This window comes from Leptodactylus fuscus, chromosome 2 (assembly GCF_031893055.1).
Source record: "Leptodactylus fuscus isolate aLepFus1 chromosome 2, aLepFus1.hap2, whole genome shotgun sequence".
NCBI classification, from domain to species: domain Eukaryota; kingdom Metazoa; phylum Chordata; class Amphibia; order Anura; family Leptodactylidae; genus Leptodactylus; species Leptodactylus fuscus.
In genome coordinates, this window is record NC_134266.1 from 75,033,826 (window position 1) to 75,055,372 (window position 21,547).

The following is a 21,547-nucleotide window of genomic DNA, read 5'->3' on the forward strand; positions in this document are numbered from 1 at the left end:
AGGGTATTTGTATTCCCAATATACTCTTTGAATTCCCAGTCAGACAATGGCACTGTATACCAGTAGTAAAAATTGTGGGTGCACGTAACCCCAATATATTCTTTGAATTACCAGTCAGAAACTGGCACTATATGGCAGTAGCAAGAAATGAGGGTATTTATAACCCCAATATATTCTTTGAATTCCCAGTCAGACAATGGCACTGTATACCAGTAGTAAAAATTGTGGGTGCACGTAACCCCAATATATTCTTTGAATTCCCAGTCAGAAACTGGCACTATATGGCAGTAGCAAGAAATGAGGGTATTTGTATTCCCAATATACTCTTTGAATTCCCAGTCAGACAATGGCACTGTATACCAGTAGTAAAAATTGTGGGTGCACGTAACCCCAATATATTCTTTGAATTCCCAGTCAGAAACTGGCACTATATGGCAGTAGCAAGAAATGAGGGTATTTGTATTCCCAATATACTCTTTGAATTCCCAGTCAGACAATGGCACTGTATACCAGTAGTAAAAATTGTGGGTGCACGTAACCCCAATATATTCTTTGAATTCCCAGTCAGAAACTGGCACTATATGGCAGTAGCAAGAAATGAGGGTATTTGTATTCCCAATATACTCTTTGAATTCCCAGTCAGACAATGGCACTGTATACCAGTAGTAAAAATTGTGGGTGCACGTAACCCCAATATATTCTTTGAATTCCCAGTCAGAAACTGGCACTATATGGCAGTAGCAAGAAATGAGGGTATTTGTATTCCCAATATACTCTTTGAATTCCCAGTCAGACAATGGCACTGTATACCAGTAGTAAAAATTGTGGGTGCACGTAACCCCAATATATTCTTTGAATTCCCAGTCAGAAACTGGCACTATATGGCAGTAGCAAGAAATGAGGGTATTTGTATTCCCAATATACTCTTTGAATTCCCAGTCAGACAATGGCACTGTATACCAGTAGTAAAAATTGTGGGTGCACGTAACCCCAATATATTCTTTGAATTCCCAGTCAGAAACTGGCACTATATGGCAGTAGCAAGAAATGAGGGTATTTGTATTCCCAATATACTCTTTGAATTCCCAGTCAGACAATGGCACTGTATACCAGTAGTAAAAATTGTGGGTGCACGTAACCCCAATATATTCTTTGAATTCCCAGTCAGAAACTGGCACTATATGGCAGTAGCAAGAAATGAGGGTATTTGTATTCCCAATATACTCTTTGAATTCCCAGTCAGACAATGGCACTGTATACCAGTAGTAAAAATTGTGGGTGCACGTAACCCCAATATATTCTTTGAATTCCCAGTCAGAAACTGGCACTATATGGCAGTAGCAAGAAATGAGGGTATTTGTATTCCCAATATACTCTTTGAATTCCCAGTCAGACAATGGCACTGTATACCAGTAGTAAAAATTGTGGGTGCACGTAACCCCAATATATTCTTTGAATTACCAGTCAGAAACTGGCACTATATGGCAGTAGCAAGAAATGAGGGTATTTATAACCCCAATATATTCTTTGAATTCCCAGTCAGACAATGGCACTGTATACCAGTAGTAAAAATTGTGGGTGCACGTAACCCCAATATATTCTTTGAATTCCCAGTCAGAAACTGGCACTATATGGCAGTAGCAAGAAATGAGGGTATTTGTATTCCCAATATACTCTTTGAATTCCCAGTCAGACAATGGCACTGTATACCAGTAGTAAAAATTGTGGGTGCACGTAACCCCAATATATTCTTTGAATTACCAGTCAGAAACTGGCACTATATGGCAGTAGCAAGAAATGAGGGTATTTATAACCCCAATATATTCTTTGAATTCCCAGTCAGACAATGGCACTGTATACCAGTAGTAAAAATTGTGGGTGCACGTAACCCCAATATATTCTTTGAATTCCCAGTCAGAAACTGGCACTATATGGCAGTAGCAAGAAATGAGGGTATTTGTATTCCCAATATATTCTTTGAATTCCCAGTCAGACAATGGCACTGTATACCAGTAGTAAAAATTGTGGGTGCACGTAACCCCAATATATTCTTTGAATTACCAGTCAGACACTGGCACTATATGGCAGTAGCAAGAAATGAGGGTATTTGTATTCCCAATATACTCTTTGAATTCCCAGTCAGACAATGGCACTGTATACCAGTAGTAAAAATTGTGGGTGCACGTAACCCCAATATATTCTTTGAATTCCCAGTCAGACACTGGCACTATATGGCAGTAGCAAGAAATGAGGGTATTTGTATTCCCAATATATTCTTTGAATTCCCAGTCAGACAATGGCACTGTATACCAGTAGTAAAAATTGTGGGTGCACGTAACCCCAATATATTCTTTGAATTACCAGTCAGAAACTGGCACTATATGGCAGTAGCAAGAAATGAGGGTATTTGTATTCCCAATATATTCTTTGAATTCCCAGTCAGACAATGGCACTGTATACCAGTAGTAAAAATTGTGGGTGTATATAGCCCCAATTCTATTGCTAGGGGACTTGCAGGGTATTTCTGGGGTGAAGGTGGGGGGGCACACCGTTGGAACGGGTATCGGGGTATATATCGGGTATACGGGAATACACTGACAGTGTATTCCATTCAGGATCCTGGGAAAGCTGGGTTGCGGCGATTGAGCCCGTCAGTGCCACGTTACACTGACAAGCTTCTCCCTGGAATTTAGCTCTTACAAGAGCTGTTGGTTGTCTTCTCCTTCCTATCCTAGCCTGTCCCTGCCTACCCAGAATCTAAGCCCTAGCTAGCTGGACGGAAACCTCCGTCCTCGGTGAATTGCAAGCTCAGAATGACGCGAAGCTGGGCGTCGCTGTTCTTTTAAATTAGAGGTCACATGTTTTCGGCAGCCAATGGGTTTTGCCTACTTTTTTCAACGTCACCGGTGTCGTAGTTCCTGTCCCACCTACCCTGCGCTGTTATTGGAGCAAAAAAGGCGCCAGGGAAGGTGGGAGGGGAATCGAGTAATGGCGCACTTTACCACGCGGTGTTCGATTCGATTCGAACATGCCGAACAGCCTAATATCCGATCGAACATGAGTTCGATAGAACACTGTTCGCTCATCTCTAATTGTTATGTCCTGTGCTACAAGGCTAGAGGTTAATAACATTTGCTGGAGCAGGGCTTTCATTGTATTGCATCATGCACATGGAAACGTTACACCTCTTTATAAGTTACAAGTTGTACGCAGCTGCATTACACTACCTAAAAAAGTCAATGGTGCTATACTGTTCTTCTATATCACCTCAGGATTAATGCTGGGAAGATCAAGGAGATGGTGGTGGACTTTAGTAAGCGGAGAAGTGCTCCGAATCTGGTAAACATCCAGGGGACAGGCATTGAGATAGTCAAGACCTATAAGTACCTGGATGTGCTCCTCAATAATAAACTGGACTAGGCTGATCACCTGGAGGCGCTGCACAGAAAGGGCCACAACAGACTCTACCTGCTCAAGAGGCTGAAGGCCTTTGGAGTCCATGAGGCACTTCTTAGGGCTTTTTTCAACCCTGTGGTGGCATCAGCCATCTTCTTCGGAGTGGCTGCTGGGGGAGTAGCATACCAGCCAGGGACAGAGATAGACTTGACAGACTGGTTAAAAGGGCCAGTTCTGTCCTGGGGAGCCCAATGGACCCAGTACAGGTGGTAGGTGACAGAAAGATACTGTCTCTGGTGAGCTCCATGCTGGAAAACAACTCCCATCCCATGTATGAGACCGTTACAGCACTGGGCTGTACTGTCAGTGACTGGCTGCTTCACCCCAAGTGTGAGAAGGAGCGCTATCGGAGGTCCTTTCTCCCAACCATGGTCACGCTGTATAATCAACATCAGGCAGAGCAAAGATCACTGCACAGAGAACTAAATGATCCTGAGTCTTTTAATTGCTATGACTCCTAGTATCTTTTCTATCTGCTACTCTGAGCTTGTATGTGTTCTTTTTTTGTAATATATTACTGTATTATCCATGCTGCTATAACACACTGAATTTCCCCATGGTGGGACTAGTAAAGGGTTATCTTAAACGGATCTTATCACTCACACACAATTTTTTCTAGGTACCACGAAGGAATAGCCTTAAGAAAGGATATTCTTCTCCTACCTTCCGTTGTCTTCTTCGTCTACAATCCCAATTTTTCTCGATATGCAAATGAGCTCAAACAGCACTGGGGGCGTCTCCAATGCTGCGAGAGAACTCTTTCCAGCACCACCTCCATGTTCGTCAGCAGTGTCATCTTCATCCTCTTATTCCGGCGGTGGCTTGTAACTTCTAGGCCTCGGGCCTTGGGCAGAGCAGACTGTGCATACCCACAGGCCACAAGAAAATGGCCGCAGTCTGCTCTGCCCAAGGCCCGAGGCCTAGAAGTTACAAGCCACCGCCGGAAGAAGAGGATGAAGATGACGCTGCTGCCGAAGATGGAGGCGACGCTGGAGAGCATTCTCTCGCAGCATTGGGGACGCCCCCAGTGCTGTTTGAGCGCTGGGGCCCACCCCCAGTGCTGTGAGAGAGCTCATTTGCATACCAAGAAAAACCGGGATTGTAGGCGAACGGCAGCGTGAAGAAGACGACGAAAGGTAGGAGAATAGCCTTTCTTAAGGCTATTCCGGCGTGGTACCTAGAAAAAATTGTGTGATAGGATCCCTTTAAATTCACTACATATAAATGTGTGAAATACAAAGGTCTCTCATGAAGTTACATACTGAACCATGCTAAAGATGACTGACCAAAAAGACCACATGTTCCATCTAGTCTACCCTTATATTATTACTATTTTATTTTAGGATAGACATGTATTTATCCCAGACAGGCTTACTGTAGATTTCCCAACCACATCTGTTGGACATTTGTTCAAATCCTCAACTACTCTTTCAGTGAAATAATATCAGTGACATTACTTCTAATCTTTACCCAAATTTGAGCAGAGTCCAACAGAAAAGAAATACGTAATTACATTGAATGCTGCAACATGGAAATATTCTCCCCTAGAACTACAGCTTGTGACACCATACATTGACGCATATATAGTGTAAGCTGTTGTACAAGGTCCATACACTCACCTTTGCCTAAGGACATGCCTACAACTGTGCAAATATGCATGAAGCCCAAACAGTATTGCACAGAAGATTACAGTCCTTTAGTATAGACTTGCGGGACCATCTTATGCTGCTGCCCATGGTCAGTTTCGTGGAATAGAGGAGATCACCTAGACACATCCAATAGAAAACCTCTGTATTACTCCATATGGAGTTATGGGCATACATACTGTAGCTATCGAAGTGACCCATGCTGAACTGTAGCTAGGTATTCTTTCACATGGGGCAAAGGTTTAGTTTGCTGCTCAACCACCAAATCCGACTTCAATGGAACAAAAATTTACAATGAAAAAATGGAGCCATAATACTTCTATGCTCATGAGCGTTAAAGTGTTTTCCATTTTCTAAAATTGAAGGCTTATCCTTAGGAAAGGCCATTAATATTAGATGTTCGAGACCCCTGCAGATCAGCTTCTGAGGGCTACTGCTGCTCACATGCCAAATAAAGTGTAGAGGAGGTTTTAGGTACTACAGCGATGCCCTATTGAAGCCTGTGGGACATCCCTGCAATACCTAAAGCTGCCACTACATATTGTATGACATGTGACCAGCATTAATATTAGAAAGTGGATATTCCCTTTAATTCATTCTCTATAAATGTCCACCACTATTTATTACTACTAAGTATATTGCCTGACTGTGTTGCATAGAATATTTACGTTAAATTCTCTATATTTCTAAAGGTTCCGCTGGAGAAGACGTTTGCTGATAATATCTTCTGCCAATGATGAAGAATGGGCTTATCAACAGCAGCTTTATGCACTGACTGGGCAAGCTTGTAATATGGGTAAGTCTACACGTGCTCTGGTCCCTGAAGTGGGGGACATATTCACTCCCCCTATAAGATCTTCTAAGTATAAAGTACATTCTCATTAGATAAGAGTCTTCTCATCCGTGAAAGGTTATATATAGTACACTTCATGACAACCCTAAAACTGGCTAAAACCCTAGAAAAAAAGGTGTTTGTAAAAGTAGCTGAAATCTTGGACTGCATAAAGACATGAGCTATTATGGTCAAGAAAAATGGAGATTTACTGTGAAGTGTGTATAGCCCCATTCACTACAGTGGTTCCCTGTGAGGCCGATAGCACCCCTTAGTGTAATATGTAGCACCCCTAATGTAACATGTAGATTATGATAAGAAACAAATGTAAAATACAAAAGAGTGTTCACAAGTGGATTTACACTTTCATTTTAACTTCAACTCTGATAACAATTTGAACTCCAGGGCCTAGTAGCGATTGTGACCTCTGAACCCATATAACTACACCCTGCACTGGACATCTAAGCCCAGTAGGAACAACGACAATTTCAATCCATAAAATACAAGCTATAGTGAATCTTTTCACATTAAACTATAAATCAATCTGCTCAGCTCCTCTGTTAAGTAACACGATGCCAATAGACAAGAAAACATTTCATCAAGTCCATTCCATTTCTTGTCAAGGAAGATAAGCTGGCAATAGAAGTATCTAGTGATATATTTCCCCGTCAGCAGTAAAAACACATGCATGCTCATCCAGAGTCAGGAGGAACAAGCATCCTGCTGACTGCTGTCTAGTGTATGGCCAGCTTTGGATATTAGTAATACCAATTAGTTTCCGCTGACGGTTCTTGTGCAGCAGTCAATGAAGCAGAGCTAAATTTGTCATATGGCGTAATGTTCTGTGAAATCCCAACCAACAATAGTGTTGTTCATAGGAAACATTTTCTTACCAAAGCCCCTGAGCCTGAAACACATTTATTAACCTACTATATTATGCGTCATAAATCTGTTACACGACCGCACTAGCCTCATGTGCACCCTTTACTGGAAAGAAATTGCTGCGCATATGTTCAAACATATGTCGCAATATAGTCACATTCCCTGTTAATAAAACTGTCAGCCTGTTTTTATGAGGTAAATAATGGCGTTCATGGATGCATATAATGTACTAACTGTCTGATATTTTATGCATGAAGTCTACTATATACAGTATATGCATGTATACAGTAAACCCCCTTCAATAGATCGCCTCTTTAAGAAGACCACCCATTATCCATAGGTATCCTGTCACAGATTTTCAGTTTCACTTTCACCATGTTACTGTTATCGTCTTTGAGAAGTCCACCCTGTGAAATAGGTGGTCATCTCAAAGAGCAATGACATAAATACTGGGGTAGCAGCGGTAGCGGCTGCCACAAGAATCAATACCTGAAGGGGCCTGGCAGGCCCCTGATGGGTCCCACCAACGCTTCCCCTTCTGCGTCCCATATCATGTCACTGGGCAGCCCTGGAGAGCATTAGGGGAAGCAGAGGTGGCTGTAATCAGGAACGGGGATTGGTAATTGAGGCCGCGGGCCCACGAACCCCAACAAACACTGCCATCATTATACTCTGGGGTCTTCTAAGAGTATAATAATTGGAGTATAATAATTGGAGAGTAAGGCGAGATGAGGGAACATAAAAAAACACTGTTACCTCTCATATTCTCCAACAGTCTCCGGGCCTATTTGGTGATGTCATAGATGTCACGTGGGTCAGGCCAGGATCATTATGTCTTGTGACGCCGGCCTGGCTCAAGTGACGTCTGTGCCAACACTGAAGTGAGGCTGAAAGCAGCGGGGAGTGCACCAGAGCCCGGGAAAGGTTACAGTGTTTTTTATGTTTGTCACCTACTCTTGGCTTCCGATCATTATACTCTAAGGTCCGAAAAGACCCCAGAGTATAATAATTGTTCATGTGTGGTCCCCAATGGGGCATAATACTGTATCCAATGGCCACTGTGGGGCATAATACTGTGTGCAAGGGCCACTATGGGGCATAATACTGTCTGCAGGGGCCATGGTGGGTCATAATACTGTATGGACGGGCTGCTATGAGACATTACACCGGTTGGAGAGGCTGCTATGGGACATTATACTGTCTGCAGGTCACTTTGGGCCACTATAGTGTGTGTAAATGGGGTGTTATACTGTGTGGGGGCCAGGAAAGGGAGCACTATGCTGTGGGTGAGGGACGGAATTCAAAAGTTTGCTAGTTACTCCACTGTCAAAGAGGTTTCTTCATAGATAGAGACATTCATAGATAAATATAGGCAGCACTCCAGAAATGGCAAAAATATTAGATGGTTGCTTGAAAAAGGTTCACACTGAAATGAAACGCTGCACGTGTGGAATTTAATATTTTTGTGCTGAAATTCCCTTATTTTATTGTTAGAGAGTTTCTGTTAGGAGTATTTAGGTTCATTGCTTTCTGTTTTTCTTACCTGGGGAGTTTTTGGCTGCGCGGTGTCTGGGGTGGCATCCTGGCGCTGCGGGGTTGTCCTGTCGTGGGTATTGGTGCACACCTTCTGACTTGCACGCGCGCACTGTTGGTAGGCAGCTTTATTTCCTGGTTGATTAGTCTGTCCTCCCATTTGCACCTGGGAGGAGTGGTCTCTACTCTGTATTTAAACCCATGCCTCCCATGGTTCTGTGCTGAGTGTCTCTTTTACACTGCTAGGCCTTAGCAGGAGGAGTAGGTGGTGTTCTGGGATAGAGGAAGTTCCGTGGTTGGTTTTTGGGAGGTTTGGGTGAACTAGTTGGTGTGTGAGTTTTCCCTTCTGTGTTCACCAATCCTCCCTCTGTGTATAATTGACTGTGTGAGTGAATTGCCTTATCCTTTGATTTCTACTCAGTTTCCCTGTGTTTGTTTCCTAGTGTAAGGTACCTTCCCATATTGGTTTGGGGAAATCCTTTCCCACATTTTTCCTGTGTGCTGCTTGTGTTGTTAGTCAGCGCACACCCTTGTCAGTCCCTGTCAGTAGCAGCTTCACTTGTTCGTTAGGGGTGACCCCCTTTAGTCTCCAGCCCCTAGAGATCTTATAGCATTCCTTCTCCCACTTCCCTCTAGGCCTACGGTGTCAGTGAGAGAGGAGCCGTCGGGGTCAGGCTTAGCCTGAGTACAGCCGACCCACACCCGTGAGGCAGGGACCGGGATAGCTAGTGGGAGTAGTGCAGGGCGAGATTTCCTACTGCTATTCCTTAGCCCCGTTGCAGCTACCTGGACTGACATAACAGTTTCTGGCTGGATCCTTGGGAGTTGCACCCATTGATTTCATTGATAGTGCTGCTTTGGACTTTTCTTATTAGATAAGTCAATCCTACTATTCCTACTAACCTTATAGCAACCGACAAGCATTATAATAAATAATACACAAATAGTTATCAACATATATAAAAGGCAGGAGGTCATAAAAAGCAGTTTCTATATGACCAAGACACCACGTATTGATACACAATGGAAAAAACACAGCGCATATGCAATGTGTAGTTTTTTTTGTAATGTTCTTCATAAGGTTTTTGCTGAGTTTTTCTCTGCATTTTGTTTTCCCTTATTAACACTTCAAGGAAAACACTTCTGATTATGGAGCTAAAATGTACCTATAGGGGTTAGTGCTGTACAGTTCCCACCACCCAACAGGAGATCAAATAGTACTAGGCCCGAATATTATCATTAATGTATATTATATATAATACCGTATACCGTATCCCCAGTAACAGTCGCATATAAAACAATTCTTGTTAACAGCTGATGACTTTGTTGCTTTCTCTTCTTGGCCGCCTGCCCGACAAACACTGATCTCAATAGACATGTGTTTTCCAGACACATACTACTGCCTGAAAGTTCTGGAAAATACAAGTCATTTCTTCTCAAACAAGGAGGTCCTTGGAACTGGTAACATAAAGGTCAGAAGTCCCGGGTACCAACATGAAAAGTGCAATTTCAGCAAAATGAACATATATATTAAACTGAAGTCTCTTGAAATATTTGAACCTTAATATATTATGAAAATTTAAGATAATCGCCATTGCTACAATTTTTACAATAAGATAAGAATATAGAATATTTTTTGGTCTTAAAGATCAACCAATTTGCCTCACATAATACAGATGGTCACTATAAGTGACTAAGATTTTTGCTTTGTGTTTTCTAATCCAAAGATTATGTTTATTGGTATAGATCGACTTTTGCGATTTGTCACAATGGTTGTCGTTTTCACTTCATACATAAATCTGATCTCTAGTGTTAAAAAACTGCCACAGTACGTCTTGGGCGCCACGTTGCAGAAATGTAGCTTTTTCTGTTTCTGATTTTGCAGATTGGATTGAGCAGAAGGTAGAAGTATAATGTAATTCATATATATTTCTTGGCTTTCGCTCAAAAAACTGCAACAAAACAAAGCTGCGTTTCCGAAACATAGGGCCTCAGCCTTACAGGGTTTTTCTGGCCATTTCTTATTGATCACCTCTCCTTAACATAAGTCATCATTTACAAATCAGTAGGGGTTCGAGCCCAACCATTAAGCTTCGAAAAACACATTAGATGAAATGTATGAGATGATAGATCTCTTAACACTGTAATTGTGCATGACTTGTTTGCTCTGGAATTCAGTAAAAGCGTGCGACTCATAACAAGGATATGGAGAGTATTGTGAAGTTCAAGAATAATTAAGGTTCCTACAAAAACTTGTTCTCTTTTAAGGGGACAAATCTCCTGTGTGCTACAGAAATACAACATCTGCTTGTGGTCAAATATGTAATAATAGTAATATGTGGGGGTATAAAATGGTCTTACATGGAATATGCCTTTGGTGAAGATTGCTAGGACCATGAGCCAGAATTAATCATAACATCAATTCATTAAGGGGGTTGTCTGGAATAAATGAGAATCCCTATACTAATCTAAACACCCTACTTTCTAAATAACCTCAGGGGTTGGGCTGAGTAGGTAGGGAAGGGTGGGAGAGCTAGAGAGACAGGGAGGGGATGTATGGGAGGGAGGGAGGGAGGGAGAGAGAAAGAGGAAGGAGGGGGAGGGGGAAGTAAGGTGAAAGGGGTTTCATAGCAGGAAGCTAAAGCATGTGAACAAATGCAGAAGATACAAGGAGACACCTGGAAATCACTCAAAACATTGCTAAAGGTTTACAGGTGCATTTATTAACCCATTAATAGCTCTAACAGACATTATTAAAAGAAGATGTTTTGCCTGGAAACCCCCTTTAAATATGACATGGATACTTCAGTCATGTTTTGTATGTACAATGAGAATAGTGTTTCCCATCTCTGTATTATCTGAGGGTATAACATACTGTATAGAATATGGACAAAATTGAATGAGCATACTCATATGTCTAATTTTCTTCACTATTTTGGACCGAATCTCATGCTAGATTCACACATTCAGATTCATGGGTCACTGTAAAAATGGAAAGTCTGTTTTGATGGATGGTCACTAGGAAATAAACCTTCTGTTCAGTGTTCTGGAAACTTTCATACAAAACAAGATAAACCGTTTCTCAAGCAGATAAAGCAGATACAAGTTTATTTAGAAGTGAGGTTATAGCAAAAAGAGTATTATGGATAGAGCTAATAAACAAGATTATAAACAGACCAAAGAGACGCAGCTACAGAGACCTCTGATAAGGCATAGAAGTCTGGCAATTTTCCCAAAACAGGGATTCTTAAAGAAGACCTTTCATGGCCTCGGGCACATGCGGTGTAATACACCGCTAGAAAGCAGAATGTGGTAAGGTCCATTTTGGATAGGTTGATATATAAAACTAGCATGTACGGTATATATAAATAAATTTAGGCAATACTTTATTAAGATATCATAGAAGTAACCAACATTTTCTTAAGAATCGGATAAATGTTTTGTAATGAGTTTTTCAGCCGGAATAATAATTCATGTTATACAGAAACACAACATCTCCATCTATCGGCAGATAGGAATATCAGTCATCTCAATAAATTGCAGTTAAAATGATATTCTATCTCGGTTCACACATTTTTGTTGTTTACAGTTAGGCCTACAATATACCAACTACATCAACTGATATAATGAGAAAGCATCATGGCCTTGGGTACAGTTCTAAGTTCTAAAAAAAAAAAAAAAAAAAAAAAAAAAAAAGGATAACTTTACTTCTGAAAGGGTTAAAAGAGGTTTCCCATTTTATCAAATGACAGCATATTGCTTGGATATGCCATGATGTTCTTACTAGGGGAAGGGGCATTTGACTGCTGGGATTACCCCCGAACTTCTGAGTGGATATGTTCTGCAGAGCTGGTGGTCGGGAGTAATGCTATCCAGGGTAAAACTTGAACGGGTGAAGTACTAAAGCAACGCAACAGTCCCTTATTCTCAAGAAAAATGGGAAGTAGGATCCACCATTGCTCATATATTAGCACTACTCCCTTAACACTACCAACTTACAAATGCTTTCCTTTTTTAATTCTTAAAATAAATATTTAGTATATTTACTATATTGGATAATTGTCAGGGCGTCTTTGCGCTATAGGTAGATATTAGTATGAATGTGTGAAAAAAAAAACACCTATAAATTAAGAAAGTCAATGTCCAATCCAATAAAGAGCCTAAAGGCGGCACTGGAGTGATAGTTTTCTTCCTTCAGTACTGTTGCTATTGTGCATGTTTTTGCCCAAGGAGCCTTGCCTGTAAGACAATACACTAGCTCCATCTCTGCAAGGGAACTAGAACCTTCCATGAACTAAGAGAAACATGGTTACATTGAACTATACCTGGTACAGTTGAAAAACATATGTATGTCCATCAAATTCAGTCAATGAGAGAAGGGAGCATGGGACTTGAAGAAAATGCCTAAATCATCACCAGTCATGATCTATGTTGAATTTACGGCAAACTAAGGAAGTGTAGCTCCCAGGATATGTTATAGATGACATTGTAGACTTGAGCCATGAAATGTCATCTGAACCAGTTATTGAATGGCATGAATATATGCTTGATGGATATCAAATAAAATGCAATATGGTTTCTTGATATATGAAACATTTCTGATAAGACGCTTGTAAATCCATGTCTAATCCATGTTTTATTTATTTTAAGGTTTAAGGCACATGGCCATTTTGAAAATGGTTGGCATTGGTGTGGACGGCGGTGGTGTTTTAGAACTGTACCCTATCAACGGTAAGCAAATGATAGATCCATTTATTGTTTGTTATTATTTTTGGCATATTATGAGTATTTGGGAAAATAATCAATAAGCATATCAGATATTAGTACTGGTCCTAACAGTTTTGCATATAGGGGTTTTCCCATCTCCCTGTTTCAGCAGCTTTGCCTAATGTCTCTTCTTCGAAACTTCCTCTATTCTATTTTAATCAACATTCAAAGCCGCCTCCCCCCCAGCTTGCTGAAAAGGATACTGTGAAGTTTCACAATACTTATTATGATTACTAGAAAGCTAATATAAATGCAGCTAAAACAATATGTGCATGCTTCTAGAAAACAACTCAGTGTTATCTGTGTGCTTACATAGAGAGATAAGAGACACTACTTTATCAGCAAACTGCAATTAGCTGACCTGCAGGGCTGTAGTGAGAGACAGGAGTGATATCATCTGTCCTGTCTTATCACACAGGTCTAGGGAAACACTGTGTAAACAATGGGAGGTATTATTTCACATAGCAGGAAAACAAAGCAGCATTGCTAAAGCCATATATCTAAGAAAACTATTCAATTTACATAAGCTAGCAGTATAGGTAAGATCCTTGAGATGGGTATATCCCTTTAATGAGAACCTGTCACAATTCTTGACTTGTCTATTTGAATAATAATTGCCTTTTAAATAAAATAATTCTGGACCATTTTTCTATTATTTCTCCTAGGAATTTATAAATAAATAGAAAACTGGGTGTTATCATTCCCCTTGTCCCCAACTGGTAACCCCCAATTTTCAATACATTTCTGAAAAGAATAACAAAAGGAACAACAAAATAGAGTTATATATTTAAAAAAATGTCCAGAATTATTATTATGTGGAGAATTGTGGTATTTGGGCCCCAAATAGACAAGGTCCGCCCAATTCAACACAGATTATAAACTAACACAAAAGCCAGCCCACGGGAGAAACCGTTGTCAACTGTCCGTAAAGAATGGGTCTGGGCTAAAGTCCAACTGGCTAGACGGAGAAAAAACAAATAAAAGAAAGTAACAAGTAATGGACAAAACCAGTCCGGACAATACCCATATTCTAAATAATGAATATATAAATAGTGTTCATGAAAAAAGAAGACAAATTATACCAAAATATTGAAAAGAGAAAACAAAAAGTGTACACAATAAACCATAAACAACCAGTGCACCCCCTCCCCCACCCACACAGGACCTTCCCTGGGAACTCCCCAGCAACAAGCATATATCCTCATACCCATCCAAACAGGACCATGGGACAAACACAAAGTGTTTAGCCAAAGCCCAGGCTAAACTGAGACAGGGTATGGGGGGAAGCTATCCATTTGTCCCAGGCAACATGAAATTTAGCCTTATTCCTTAGTACACTTTGACTTTACTGCGCATGCACCTATGTTAAGCTGAGCTATGCTTTCTTTGGCTTCACTGAACTGTGCAAGCAGCAGGAGTACAGAGATGAGTTAAAGGGGTATTCCCATCTCCAGGGACTCTATCTATGCTGCTAGCTTATGTAAGATTTTCCTTAAATATATTGCTTTAGCAATGCTGCTTTATTTTCCTGCTATGTGAAATTATTCCTCCCATTGTTTACATGGAGCCAGACCTGTGTGATAGGGCAGGACAGATGACGTCGCTCACTTCTCTCACTGTTATCTACAGCTCTGCAGTTAAGCTAATTGCAGTTTGCTGATAAAGCAGTGTCTGTTATCTCTCTAGAAGTATGTGCATATTATTTATATTACATTTCTAATAATCATGATAAGTATTAAAGAGTCTTAAAGAATTTTTCTGATGTTTAAGAGCTATTGATCATATAAGGGAACACACTTTGTATCTTTCTATCTACCATTTTCAAGATCTTTCCTGCAGTCAGTGAATGGATAGGTTTCCATGTACTGTTTATAAACAGAGATCTTCAAATTGGTGAGGAACTGAAACATAAATGATGTTTGAAAGTTGCTGAACTATTAAATATGCAAAGAGTAAGCTTTATTTATGCATAACATGTGGCAAGCAGATTGAATGACATCACTATTGGCATCAATGGAGTTCATGCATGTGGAAAGAAAATATACAAACACAGAGAGTTGGGCTGAAGTCCTAGTTAGTGAACCACTTGCACACACTGGGCCAGATTTATTATCAATTACGCCAGAAATCTGGCGTAAATGATGCTGGAAATATATGCATGGTTGACATGGGGGTCATAAACACTAGTGCTGATAATGCCAGTCTTCATAAATCTCCCCCGAACAGTTTTGTCGTGTTGTCCACAATAGTGAACTTTCAAGTCATACACAACAACCCATGATTTTCCTGACTTGAAACCTTAGGGGTTATTAAAGAGGATTTCCCATGAGAAGAATAATTTTTAAATCTATAAACAATTAAAAGTTAAACAATTTTTCAAACAAAATAATTTTAAAATTTGCAGAGTTTTAAAGATTTTCTCCATTCACATCAGTGGTTACAGTCTGTTATCTTGACTTGTAGGGTACGGCCATGAATGCTTGAACTTTTGTCAAACCCAGCCATGATTTCCCTATTGTGACCGGGTTATCTTCTCATGTATGTAGTATCCCTGTGTGATAATCTGTCTACAATAAGGAGATTATGGCTGGGTTTCTAATATATTTATATTTGTGTTTGCATAGAGAGATAGCAGACACTAGCCAAGCCTTTATAAGGAAACTGCAATTAGTAAAAGATAACTCAGCCCACCTCCCCTCTAGAGAGCAGTGAGTCATGCCACCCAGCCTATAAAACTAAACCAAGACCAAGTAAACAATGTGTATACAATAGGAGAAATGATATCACATAGCAGACAAAGCAATGAATTTAGGAAGACTCTTGAGTATAGATAGGATCTCTGAGATGGAAATACCCCTTTAAAAACCTATAAACTGGGTGTGACTAATCTTTTTGGGGCAGAGATTCAGGTTGTGACTGCCTGAATTTCTTTTTGCAAAAAATTAGGGTCTGTCTTGGCAAATTCATAACATTGTTCAACTCTGCATCAGCATATGACATTACTGGACACTGTTATCATTTATTTCCGAGCACTTGCAAAAATATCACATACAAGGTGCTTCTAAGGAACAGAGTTTGCCAGTAAGATATTATCAAACTTGCCAACATTTGGCTTAGGACTTTAGGGTGGATGGCTCACACATCATACTACAAATGTTTCTGTCAAAGTCATGTCCCCTATGGAAGTGACCATGCTCCTTCTTGTATACTAACCAATGCATCCTTTTCTGATGCCACTGGCACATAAAGTGCCCAAGTCAGATATAGTGTGACAGCTACGCTGCTGGCCCAGGAGTTATGCCGACTCTTCCTGGAGTCTGGGAGGTTACAACTTTATTCAGGAGCCACCATCATTGATTTTCATTGATTTCTTTGATTTTCTCATTGTCTTTACAGGGAGTTCCAGTGTTGAGAGAGAAGATCTTTCTTTCAACTTAGTGAAAGATATAAGAAACTATTTTCAAATCAGTCCAGAATATTTCTCCATGCTCCTCGTTGGCAAAGATGGCAATGTCAAGTCTTGGTACCCTTCACCAATGTGGTCTATGGCTATTGTATACGATTTGATTGACTCTATGCAGCTCAGAAGACAGGAAATGGCTATTCAACAATCCCTGGGAATGCGCTGCCCTGAAGATGAGTATGGAGGATATGGTTACCATGGTTATCCTCATGAAGGATATGAGGAGGGATATCAGGATGATTATCGACATCGTGAGGGATATTACCATAGATATCATGACTAAAAAAATGATCAATTACCAAAAATATTTGCAATAAGAATTTCAATATGTAAATGACATTTGTATTTTCCCAGAGCTATGATCATAGAGTATTTTTTTGTTCTCTGTGTGCGCTTTTAAGAAAATGGAATAGGCCAAAACCGCGATGTAATGATATGTTTCTGTCTGCCTGTGGCAAAAAAAAAAAAAAGAATGAGACGATAGGTTTCCATTCTCCTCTTTCTTTTCATGTGAAGATATTTTTTCTTATGTATTTATTGGACAAAATTATACAACACATTCTAGGGATCGGTACTTGTACTGATGCCAGGTTACTAATGTGTTACGGCCCCTTACCGTTAGCAGTTGTAATACATCCCCCCACCCCCATGATGTGCATGTATTTGTTTTCTTCTACGACTCAGTTTGCACATTAGTAAAGACAAAGATGATTTCATTGTATGGTAATAGCAGATTTGTAAGAGGATCCATTGGCTCTGTTTATATGTCCATCATAGTAAATACTTGGATTTCATTTTAAGTAATAATTCCGGAGAAAGTTTTCTTTAGAAATTTATTGAAAGCTTGCTGTTACCATTCACAAGGGCAAGTCCTTGCACCCTGTCTGATCCGTGCTGACAGTGTCAGACTCCATAGGAACATGGGGAATAGTAAATCACAATTTATTCATCTCCAGATGGAATATCACAGGAAAGGCACAAAACATAGTTCTAAGAAACACTGCTTTATAATCTTTATTTACTAAGACAGATATATTAGGAGTCTTAAGAGGTCCTGTCTGTGTATTAAGAGACCTAGGCTGAGAAAATGCACACATAGTGAGGCCATTCTTTTTGGACCATACCAATATCCAGGAGAATGATGCCAGTAAATGCTTTTAGACCATCATTCATGTCTTGATAGATTGCGACATTCCTTATTGAGCATCCATTTCTAGAATATTGACTCAGCCACAAATCGCTCCCCATATTGGGGCTTATTTATGAAACTAGTACCAAAGACAAGTGATTGGTGACCTAGAACAACCAAATAGGTTAGCGCATTCATCCATAAAGCAAGACAATAATTATAAGTTGTACTCTTTCTGTCATATATTCCCCGGCATATGTTGGTGATCCATCCCTGAACATTACTGTGTATAATAATTAGTATATCTGTATAGCAGTCAGGGCACAACTAGATGGAGTCTATGAGATTACTGCATACTGTTGTGCAGACAGTGAACTCAATAACGCTCCTTCTTGTGATGGATGTAGTCGGCCAATATTTAAGCAGTGGATTTGGAGCTTTACGTCTGATAAAATGAAGCTTCAACTACTATCAAGATATATTTAGGATTTAGCACCGACTGTTAACCCTAAGTAACATGGTGACATCCACTTTTAGATATTAGGCACTATGTCATCCTATGTCAAATCATTCCTCTTTTCTGTTTTTCTTGTAATTTAATAATCACAAGTGTTTAAAGGCTCATGTATTCTTCATGTGGCTACTTTTATGTATATTTTGTTTCAATGGTAGGTTTAGATTTTTTTTTTTTTTTTTTGAAGGTAGGTGTTTCCTGCATCGATGTCACATCACCTGCTGATGCAGACCATATGGATATTCATTATGCAGCAGTATTCTATTTAATTGTCTAATATTTAGCTAATAAATAGTATTAGACATTCCATCCAAGATTATGGTATATTGATATTTAATATATGTGGCTTTTTTTGGATTAGTGTTATCATGTGGTTACTTTAATGCAATTGGGAACTACAAAAATGTTTAAATGTCTATGTGGGTATATGAGGTTTTCTAGGCTGCCCAGAATCCCAAGGAACTAGTGAATTTTCGGTCAATGTAGATGGAATATTCTGTATGTTCAATGTGTTCACATTATGGGGCTTTTAGTAGAACATGCAACTGACCAACAAATATGATTTAGTCAGATACTTACAGCACAGGATGAGGTTTATAGTCTCCTCTCGTCCACCCTAAAATACCTACTCATATGTACCAGCTGACCCTAAGGCTGCATGCTTTTTCCTGTATGAGATCTTTATTACATAGATACTAAAACATGGCACCCCTAACTTGTCATAGGCTAATCTAGTATCACACATAGCGGGTCCATGCACACAACATTGTCTTGTACATGAGCCCTAAGGGTGGCCATATGCATTAGATGAATTACAGATTTTGGTGTGACTGGCTGACCATATAATGTATATGGTGGCATGTGAAATCTCACCCAACAAAAATCTAAAGCATACAGCCAGCTTGAGTGATCAGTTGACCTTTGACCAGTTAAATGAAAAGCTTTTATCAAATTTACCCATTAATCTACAAGTTCAACACAATCCCATAGAAAATAGGACATGCTATGGCACACATATAGCTCACTTCTTGCTTTTGTACATTTTGGGGAATTTATCATGACAGTCTTGATGTGCTGTGCGCCAGAGTGGAGATGTGTCTAAGTTATTGAAAGTTCCATACTTAATAAATCTGCATCTTCTGCCCTCCATTCGCCAAAAACTGGATTCTACACCATCTACGAGCGGACTTAGATTTCAACTATAATGTACACAATTTTTGGGGTAGAATATAGTAAATACATGGAGGCCACAACCTCTCCATTAAACCCAGACACACTCACTTTAAAACAAAGTGTCATGCAGGGTACAAAACGGTCCAGTTTTTTGGACAGAACTAGTGTTGCACCAATAATTGCAACAGTTATTTCCAAAAAACTAGTGTAACTACATACATTGATTTTTTTTTTTTATGTGATGCTACATCTTCTACATCTAGGTAGGTTGAAGATCTAGGTTTCTATGACCATTTCTGGTCAGTGAGATGTCTTTATAATTGTGGTTGCTTATAACTGCAAAAGGAACTGGAAAAAAAAAGCCTAAATTGATGTAAAAATGGGCAAGGCAAAAAAAAAAAAAAGGAAAATACTTTGGAGGCAGCTGGTAGAAAAATCATAACTGTAATGATTACCTACAAAAATTTCATACAAAGGGAATCTGTCACAAAAAAAGTGCAGAACAATCTGTAGCCAGCATGAGCTGAGCAAGCTGATAAACAGCTTTATGGGAAAAGATTCAATACAACTTCTCATTTAATTATTGAAATCTCTTCTCTTTCTATGTTGAGAAGTCAAGGAGGTGGTCCTATTAGTGACTGACAGTCTCCCCTCTAGGACTATGCGAACAATCACTGATAGGACCGCCTCCTGGACTACTCAACATAGAGTAGAGATTTCAATAGATAAATGACAGGTTATGCCGACTCTTTTCTCGCAAACATATATATCAATCCATTATACTACTCCTACTGTCTACTGCACAGGATTTTACACTTGACAGGTTCCCTTCAAAAGAGCTTAACAACCCCTTTAATTCACGAGCTTCACAAGTGGTCTAGGGACACAGCAGTTGCTCTAGGGATAATATAGTATTATATGGCGGCCAACCATGTAATATATGGATGACGACAGTTCAAGCAGCTCTAGACTCTGACTCTGAGAGTGGGATCATCACCTATATAGAGTCCTTTGTCCAAATATGTGATATGGACATGTTTTTCCTGGTGGACCTCCCCTTCAAGGGCAATAAACAGGTACATTTTCCTAAAACCATGGCTGTACATAAAATGAATAGGTATGGAGATATAAATGAGAAGGTATACGCTGTTCCGTTTTTATTCAACATATATGCTTATCTATGACAAATGTTTCTAATGAAGTGTTACAACCATTATTCAAAAGTAATATTTCAGAGATTGTAGTGCCAATTTGTGGAAAAAACATGGTTTAATGGATAAAATTTACATGCAATTAAATCATTTACGTGCAATGAAGGCTTAACAAAATTAATAAAGTTTTCGATAATTTCAACTCAGTATTTTTGTCTTTCAATGTACTAAATGGGGCAGAAGTTAGTTTATAGTTTGGGATTTTAAAGGGGTTTTTCTAGCAAGAAATACTTATCTCTGCCAAAAATGCATGAAGCACCAGCCCCCAATATGCCCACTCCCTAACCACTTTTTTAAGAAAATTAATAAATGTGTTTGAAACGTGAGGGAAAGTTAGTCCTTGTTCACATCTGCGTTGGTAATCCGTTCAGGGGAGTCTGCATGGGGACCCCCCTACCAAACGCATTGCCAAGAGGTGTGCAGTGAAAGCACACGGACCCCATAGACTATGATGGGTCCATGTGCTTTCCACACAGTCTCCGCACGGAACATGCGGACAAAAAAGTAGTTCCGATCTATTGCCAATGCGTTTGGTAGTCTGTTCGGGGGGTCCCCATGTGGACTCCCCCGAATGGATTACCAACGCAGATGTGAACAAGGAATTAGATAATTTGGCATTCCATGGTCCAAAACACAAGGTAGTACCTGGCTGTATTGCAACTGATCTATAATGTGTGGGATCATTGGTATGAATGATCCCACCACCAACATGCCAGAATAAACCGACTCTAAAAATACTTGCCATCTGCCATCCATATGTGTTAACAATGGTCAGTCGAAGTGGAAATTTATGGTAACTTTGTTTTATCCTGTGTATGAGACGTTTGGCACTAGCTTAGGCGTGTTCATAAAGATTGTACAATAGTTGTAGAAAAGAATGGATTCCATAGAATTAGGATAGACACATCTGTAGAAGCTCCTTGAAACTTGTGCAGATCACA

General features: G+C 39.8%; 1 protein-coding gene across 1 annotated transcript in view; it reads left to right on the top strand.

Annotated features, from left to right (window-relative positions):
- The window catches only part of CCDC80 (coiled-coil domain containing 80), a 72,257-nt gene extending 51,509 nt beyond the window's left edge, over positions 1–20,748 (top strand). The window contains exons 6-8 of the mRNA XM_075264004.1: positions 5,795–5,898; positions 13,000–13,080; positions 16,513–20,748. Coding sequence (XP_075120105.1) covers positions 5,795–5,898; positions 13,000–13,080; positions 16,513–16,862 — 535 coding nt within the window. The 3' untranslated portion in view covers positions 16,863–20,748. The remainder of the gene's footprint in view (positions 1–5,794; positions 5,899–12,999; positions 13,081–16,512) is intronic.
- The last annotated feature ends 799 nt before the right edge of the window (positions 20,749–21,547 follow it).